This window comes from Lithobates pipiens, unplaced genomic scaffold (genome assembly GCF_037356315.1).
Source record: "Lithobates pipiens isolate NorthernLeopardFrog02 unplaced genomic scaffold, aLitPip1_a1.2 Scaffold_18, whole genome shotgun sequence".
NCBI classification, from domain to species: Eukaryota; Metazoa; Chordata; class Amphibia; order Anura; family Ranidae; genus Lithobates; species Lithobates pipiens.
Window position 1 is genome coordinate 596,697,098 of NW_027507758.1, and position 8,757 is coordinate 596,705,854.

Below are 8,757 nucleotides of genomic sequence, written 5' to 3' on the forward strand. Positions count from 1 at the left end.
GTCCACAACTACTGGCTTATATCACAAATGTAGCCTTATACTGTATTATACAGCCACATGTTCTGCACTGCATACAGCTGTTTCAGGATTGTTATCCTTCATCAGTTCAGTGCATGGAAGCACCAGCTTCTATCAAGGGCTTGGGGACCAATGTATACCCCAGAAGATTGTGACGAGGTGGATCAATAAAAAACAAAAAACAATTTACTAAAAAGCAATGAAAACATTTTTTTTTTAAACAATCTTTATTTATAGGAGATAGGGTATTACAGCTTGATATACAGTAAAAGAATGAAAAAAAATGAAAATAAACAGAGAGGATAAACATTTGCTGCAGGTAATGCTGATACGTAATACTCCAGTCGTTCCTTTTTCGTTTTTCACTTGTAGTGGGAACAAGAACATGAATAGTCAACAGTCATAAATTAACTTCGTACTGATCAGGTTATTAAGAGAGTATTTACCAGGTGACGGGTCAGCACGGTAGGTCAACTGATTGTTGGGCTGAGTAATCCCAGTCCGCAGTCTAGTTCGTGCAGTATAGGACTGGTCTGTCCTCTTGTAAGGGGTTCTCACGCGTGATACGCTTGGTCAGCTTTAACGTTCAAGGTAACTCACGTGGGGCCGACGGCTTCCTAGACGACCGCGTGCTGGGGGAAGGGGGGCAGTCCTGCATAATAGCGGCACCAAAGTGCCATTTCCCTGTTCAAGTCAGGTTGTCCCATGGCGTCAGGTCGCCAAATTTTTGTTGGGCCACCCAAGTCCTCCATTCCTCACCCGCCACCTGGCACTCAACATATCAACCATCTGCCCGTAGGCAGCCATAACTATTCAAGTCATAAAGTATTAGAAAGTAGTTAAGTGAGAAAAAGAAGGGAAAAGAAAAGTGGTTTAGAGCATACCTGAAGCCTCTCTTCCGACTCCGCCTCCTCTCCGAGCCCCGTCAACCTCTCCATACATGTAGGATGATCAAGGGGGTGAGTGAAGAGAGAGAATAGCATCCTGTCTCCTCGCCCCTGATTAATGAAATGTTAAATTGAGTGTTGGAGTCTCCTCAGCGCCTGGTCCCCATCTGTAAGCCCTGGGGGCGTCCCCTTAGGGATGGCTCCGCCAGTTCCAGGAGGGCCACATCCAAACTGGATGAAATGTGTCCAGGGTTCGATATATACACTAGCCAGGGCTGCCAAATCGCAGTGAAGCAGTCATGGGCCCTTCTGCAAGTGGCAATCCACCCCTCTGCCTCCCGGATGTCACCCACCCTGCGGCGCCACTCCTCCTTACTTGGGACCTGCGGACGCTTCCAAAAAATAGGGAGCAGCCGCTTAGCTGCATTTAGCAAATGAGGCAGCACACTCTTCTTGTACTGGCTCACTGGCATGGGAGGAATGGGTAGCAGGAAGTGAATCGGGGACAGAGGAATACCTATGCCTGTGATTTCTTTGATCAGAGATTTAATGTCCTCCCAGTAAGGTCTGATCGCAGGGCAATCCCACCAAATATGCAGAAGAGTGCCCCTGTGGCCACAGCCTCGCCAACATTGATCTGACGTGGATGGGTATATCCTTGCTAGATCTGCCGGCACACAGTACCAGCGCATCAGTAGCTTGTAGTTCATTTCTTGCGTCTTGGAATCAATCGAGCTGGACCGGGTAAGTTGGTAGAGGCAAGATATTTGGGCAGGGGTGAAAGTTATCTCCAAGTCCCTTTCCCAGGCTCTGATGTAAGCAGGCTTCACTGTGGGGGATGCAGAGTTAAGCAGTTGATAGAGTTCAGAGACCATGTGTGGTATTGGTTCTTCCGCTATGAAGAGACGTTCGAAGGGTGTGAGGGAGGAGATAATCCGTATGGAGTCTCCCTGTGTTTTAAAAAAATGGTGGAGTTGCCTATACCGCCAGAAGTCCATAGGGAAGCTCCCCCTCTGATCTCGTAGAGTTTCTAGGGACATTAGTTTGCCATTCTGCATTAATTTACCACAACTAGCGTCTCCATCATCTGCCCAGGGGCCAAAGAAAGCAGCCTGTTCCCCCGGGGGGAACCATAAGTAACCCCCCAGTGGGGCCAGTGGGGACACAGGGGGTGCCAGTGTCAAATTGGCATTAAGTCGGTCCCAGGTTCTCAGGGCCTGGATCGTCAGCGGGGAAGTAAAGGTGGACAGACCCCTGTGTTCCCGTGCTAGCCACGGCGCATAGGTCAAATTTCTCCCTGCCATATATTTTTCAAGAGACAATGAAAACATTTTGATTTGAGGAAGGTGGGATGTTTCTGAACCTCTAGGCTTTGTGTGCGGATTCATGGAGCTGCCTGCAGCAAAGTCATGGATGCTATTGTGTGGGAAAAGACAAATCTGGCTTCTGTGTGTCTTTGAGATTGTGACTTAGCACAGAAATTAAATGTTAATAAACCCACAACAGTAAAATCAGTCTGTATATGCAGTAAAGCACGCTTGTTACACTCACTGTGGAACCTAAGGGGTTAATCCTCTGCATTGTATATGAAGGCTGTTTGATCCTATCTCCTCTTCCACTGACTCCAGTCCATTTTGTGATAGATCAGAGCAGTAGGGGATAAGCTGCACATGCTCAGTTTGGTGTGTAATGCTAGAGATTTTTTTTTCTTTGGGAGGGTGCATGTGATCAGCACAGGACGACCAATTAGCACTGTCCAGACAGAAGGTCAGGAGTCCAGCAGTCTTACAAGACAATCAGGGGGAAATGAAAACTCCTCCTACAAACTTTAACCAGAAACTGATACAAGTCACAAGACTGCTAAATACTGCTGATAAGAAATTATAATGAATGCAGGGTCCGGGGTTTAATGACACTTTAGGGAATAGTTTGTGGGTTTAACCACTTCCCGACCGGCGCACGCCGATGTACATTGGCAGAATGGCATGGGCAGGCAAATGGGCGTACCTGTACGTTCCTTTAAATTGTCCGCCCTGCCATCGCGAGAGCGTGCTCGTGTTCCGGTCGGGACCCCCTTAAATCTGGTCGCAGGTCCCGCGGACTCGATCGCTGCGGGCATACCCGCGATCGTCTCACGGGGCGGCTGAACTAGGAGATGCCGTTGTAAACAGCATCTCCCAGTTCTGCCTAGCAACAAGTGACGCTGATCTCTGCTCCATGTGATTGGAGCAGAGATCAGTGTTCACTAAAAGAAAGTCCAGCCCTCAACAGTTAGTAACACGCCCCTAGGAACACTTAACCCTTCTTACTGTGGGCATGCGGCACCCACTGGGCATGCGCAAGCGGCGCCACGTGCCGTGATACGCCACACAGTCGTCTGGGACCTGTCACGTGTCCCAGATGACTGACTGCGCCGAGGGGAAGTGATGTCGGGTGCCCGGGCACTGAAGACTACGAGGGACCCCCTAGCAACAGGCATTTAGAGGTGAGTTAAAAAAAATCCATTTTTTTTTTTTTTTTTAGGAATTTTACTCATATTTTTTTTTTGGGGGGGGAAACACCACTTTAAATGGGCTGACCTATGGGCTACAAACACACCAATGTAGCTTGTGCACTTTTTTTTTGGCAGTGTACATCACGTGGTTTTGCAATTTGCAATTTGGTGCATTTTCATTGGTTTTGGCACACAATAAAGCACACAACTGCTCCCTGCGTTTGGGGTGAAATCAGTGCAATGTGCATTCTGGCAATTTACACGTTTCTGGGATGCACAGATTTTGATTTCTGCATGACTGTGAAGGTATGAATACAGCCTAAGATATATATGTCTATATGGGAGATAACTTTGTTGGGTATTGATAGAGTAATGATAGGGTATGAGCATTGATAGAGTAATTGAAAATTGAATTAACAACAAACATTACAACATGAGTTTTTTCTAAAACACACGTTTATTTAGCATGATCAGGTACGATGACTACAAAACCAACAAAAAAGGTAAAATAGACAGTAGCTAGCTGTACTGAATACACTACATACATGAGTATATGATAAACTTATACTACAAATCAAACTTTAACTATGAAGTACCTATAATACAATTACAACAAATGTTTCAAAGGTTAGTCCTATTAGCTTGATTACCAATCAGCTATAAGAAATAAAATCCGGGTCTACCACCCAGGCCAAGCAGAAATCCAATAACAGAACTTTGACAATAACCAGCTTAAACTCCACTGGTATGTCCACAAGGCCAAATTGCTCATTAAACTCCAGAGATGTACCAGACAGAAGACCAAAAATGGCCATTCCTGATAACGCTATACTTCACAGTAGGGGTTTGTTTTCTCGTAAGCTCTCCGTAAATGGATGGCCTTTATAATAATAGCTAGGTTTACACTTGATATGCTGTCTACTCCCTAAGTGCTGTGTTGCCAAGGGACTGAGAGTTCCTGCCTGTAATGGGCTGTTGCTGAACTGACAAAAGCCTGCCAGTTCTCTCAGGAGTGAACCAGCAGAAGCTGTACAAAGAGAAACAAAATGTGTGCGGGTGGAAGAAAGAAGAGGAATAAACAGAGAGCAAGTGACCCTGAAGTTGTATTTTTGTCACGCTGGGTATCCTATAATCCCTCAACCTATCCAAGCTATCATTCCCCAATAAAACTACACAAAAGACAAAGACTGATTTCTGTGTCCAGGTGAAAGAATGAAATGCCATGTGACTGGCTGTACAGCAGTGGGGAACCCTGACTTCAGCAACTCCTATGTGGGGTAGTGCTACATGAATAAAGGACACGATTATCACTGTAAAAAAGTGTACTGGTGAGGATCTTTATTTTTCCATGATTTCATGGTGGTGCCATCAACCAATTCATGATGGCACCCAACACGAACTGTGGGGGAGTCTGTAAGGAGTGTGACAGATGTAGTACTTTTCTGGGGGATATTGCTGATGCTGAAATCTACTCCCATCCCCATTCTGACGGCAATCATAGACGGTTTAAATTTTGGCTGGTTGGTTCAGCAGGAACCAGCTGAGATTAAACCATGTATGGGAAGGCTGGATGTATTGATCAACTTGGGTACAACTAGCCTGTTGGATTTTACATGCAATTATTGCTGGTGGCTTTTATAGAAATAATCATGGCTCGCCTAAGCCTATTCTAACTACCCTGTAAAAGAAAGACACATTGTCAGGCCCCAGCGCCGGCTTCATTGTAGAGGAGGGACAGCCAACAATGGCTGCCCCACAGTAAATCTATGGGCAACATCATCACCCAAGTTCTGCAGCTATTGTCGATGCTCTCTCTTCTACACTGAAGCTGGAGAGATCATGTGACCAGACTGGAGCTACTTCAGAATAGGTAAGTATAGACATATTTCCTTTTATAGGTTAGATCAGCCTTTCTCAACCATTTCAACACAGAGGAACCCTTGAAATAGTTCTCCAGTCTTGGGGAACCCCTGCTAAAAATTTGAAATCTACAACTCATGATACATTAGTGTGATGGTCAGTGGGAAGAATGGGTCTTACACTTGTGGTCATTGGGAAGAATTATCTCCTTACAGATAGCTAAAAAGATCAATGGTGTGAGTGGGAACTTATCTGAGAGGCAGAAATGGCCCAATGCTGAAGGAACCCTAGCAACCTCTGGAGGAACCTTAGGGTTCCATGGAACCCTGGTTGAGAATCACTGGGTTAGATAGAATAGGCTTAGAACAGGGGTCGGTGGTGGTGTCCCATAAAACTAAACACAAAACTATTGCTGCATTATTAAGGATTCTAAAAAACCCAAAGGTTAATGCTGTACTAGAAAAAATTGTTGAACTATATTAAAAAATAAATGAAAGCAGCTAGCACCAAAAGTCTAATACAAAAACTCTAAAGCAATATTGTGAAAAAGTGCAGCGCTAAATAAATTACAATTTAAAAGATATAATAATAATGAGTGATAGTGAGAAGGCTCTCAATTAAAAAAACAAAGGCAATTGCCCCATACAAATTACTGTAAAATGGTGAACCAATAAATAATAAAACAATAATTGATATATTAATAAAAGCAGAAAAATCATTCAATAGAAAGTGATGAAAAAATACTAAAATTATTAAGGATTGCAAAGGTTGCTAGTCAGCACCTTTGATGAGGCCCCTTAGTTCTATTAACTCCCACCGCACTGGAAGATTATGATGATGGGGTAAGGGGGCATCACAGATGGAAGACACATCTCACTGAAGGTAAGTAATGTCCCATGTGCTGATATTTTATTATCATTTTTTTTGTTTTGGCGAACTTAGGCTTTAGTGCAGGGGTACCCAACCAGTGGCCTGGGGGTGCCACATGTGGCCCACGGAGCCTTCTGATGTGGCCTGCGACCTCCTGCTCTAGGATGGCGGGTTGGCAAGCCCAGATTGCAGGTTGTCCAACCGCCATGCCAGAGCGTCAGTGTTGTGAATGAAGCCAGCGGTAGAGAAAGCAAGCAGCTGCGGAGCAGAGCTGCATAAGCTGATGCTTCCTGTATAGCACCGGCTCCTGTCATAGGTGGAGTGATACCAAATGCACTCTGCCTGGGACAGCAAGTTTATTACTAAAATCACAGTGTATATATGGACATATCTGTTCTGCAGTGTTACTGGGCTGCTTTCAAACGGATTTGCAGTTGTAGTGCAGTGTACCTGCAGCTTACCTGCACTGAGCCATAGACTTCTGGTTTTACCTGTGGGTTTGGTGAGCTTTTAGAAAGTGCATCACACCTGCATGATATAATAGAATTCTATGGCAAAGTACAGCTAACCTGCAGGATAGCCACAGGTGCATTGTGCTGCATCCATGGTGTGGATAGACCGCAGACCATCACTGTAAAAGTAGCCTTAGGCCCTTTAACATGATCTGTCTGACCCAATCGGACCCTCCATTCACCTCTATGAAGAGGCAGATGTAAACAGACTTGTGTCCATTTACACCAGCCTATTTCCAATCCGATCTGCTAAAAAAAGTGGATCCTTCCCCTTTCATTTGATCAGATGAGAGGGAATATAGAGTAGAGTGGGCTGTGTCTGTGTCCACTTTGCTTACGCAGAGTGGACGCGGACCTGTCATCTGCTAATTGTGGCCGTGACTGGTTACTAAGTCGCTTAAGTGGCCCCTGCTCTTTAAAAGGTTAGGCGCCTCTGCTTTAGTGGGGGAGCAGATAGATCACCAAAGGACCTCATTCGATTTTTATTATGGGACCCCATGATTTATGATTACTTCTTTGGCTGAATCTGGAGGAAAAGGTAAGAGCAAGAGTAGAACATCAGAATAGTTTTACATAGAAAAATCTGTTATTGGTATAAAGGCTTTTGCATATTTCAGTGAGGTGCTCCTGTTCGCACCTCTTCCCCAAGTAATTAAAACCTGACTGTGATTTCAACTCTTCTCCTTTCTGTCCAAAATTAGTGACACATTTTGACTCCAGTTTTACGTTCATCTACATTTTAGTACACTTTTAGTACACTTTACCTTAAAAGCACTTTATAAGGCTATGGTATATTTCTATAAGTGTCTGTTTTAGTTTAAAGTTGCTGGAGATGATGAATGCTGAATGGACACTAGGAAGGGCAAATATTATAATTGGGTTGACCATCTTCCAGGGGTTGCTGTCATGTATCACATCAGAGAATAATATGCTCATGCATACAAAATACAAAATAGAACAAAACAGGAAAAGGGTCATACTTTTGACAGCCTTGACATGAGCCTCAATGTTTGGATTCTGAAAACCTTTCTCGCTGCTTGTCATTTCCCTGGTATGATGCCAAAGAGATCGAATCAGAAGGTAGATGGCAACACAATATATGAGGAATGGTGGAAAGGAGCCAACAAGGAACAACAGTGTTTTGTTACGAGCATTTTCTTTATAAGCAGTATTGTGCATGGTCATGTTTTCCATGGAAACATTGGCAGAAATGTACTGGGGTAAGTAAAAGACGCAATAACCAAACGGAAGGCTGGAGGCTAAAGATATAAGGATACAAGCTGCAATAAAGTGAGGGACTAGTCTGGAGACCCTGGTCTTCAGGTAGATGAAAAGGGTATGGTTGTAGCTTGTGATTTTCACACAGTAAAATCCAAACAGGAAGGTGGTTATCCAGAGGTTGGTGAAGTGTAGAAAATTAACTTCTACCAAAAATGTAGACCTCAAATTAATATTATGAAACACCCATGGAAAGAAAAGTAGGAGAATATTAAACAAAGACATGTGCAACAGCAGAAAGCTTCTGGAGATGGCCAGACAGGTAAGAATTTTGGTGTAGGTTTTCTGAGATTTCAATGTCTTCCATCTCATGAGGTGAAAAGCCACAACGAATACATGTAAGGCAACCCCAACAAAGCACTCAGCAAACATCACAATTAGGAATATCTTCTGGAGGGAGAAATCCATGGTATAAAGCTGAATCTCTGTGCCGAGACAGAGACAGCGTCTTGTCTGTAGAGCTGTGTGCCAGGATGTGGGCAATGGTTGGGTTATGCTGGATGTTATTTACAGTTCCTGTGCACATCTTTCATGTAAATTGAATGCAGAATGTATGTTTAAATGCTATTCAAATCTATAATAGAACGCGCTGTCCTCTGAATAGTTACAATAACCATAACTATTTAACTGTTGATTTTATTGTAAGTCTTCAACTAAATCATTCCCTATCTAGAACAACTTTTTAATTTGTTTAACACATGGTAGAATCTGCATTTTTGGCTATTCATTTACTTAACCCCCCCCCCCCCCCCTGAATATTATATTTTATGAAAGAAAAATATATATTTTCTGAAAGCAGAGGCATTGCAGAATAAGTTGCAATTTTTTATGTTGCACA

General features: G+C 43.7%; 1 protein-coding gene across 1 annotated transcript; it reads right to left on the reverse strand.

Moving 5' to 3' along the window:
- Positions 1 to 7,406: 7,406 nt before the first annotated feature.
- Positions 7,407 to 8,327, reverse strand: LOC143986813 (taste receptor type 2 member 40-like). Its single transcript, XM_077485221.1, has one exon. The coding sequence runs from the start codon at positions 8,325 to 8,327 to the stop codon at positions 7,407 to 7,409; it is 921 nt and encodes a 306-aa protein (XP_077341347.1).
- Positions 8,328 to 8,757: the final 430 nt, after the last annotated feature.

Bases quoted from the DNA above. Each gene is read 5' to 3' on its own strand.
- LOC143986813 (XM_077485221.1), bottom strand. From the start codon at position 8,327: ATGGATTTCTCCCTCCAGAAGATATTCCTAATTGTGATGTTTGCTGAG.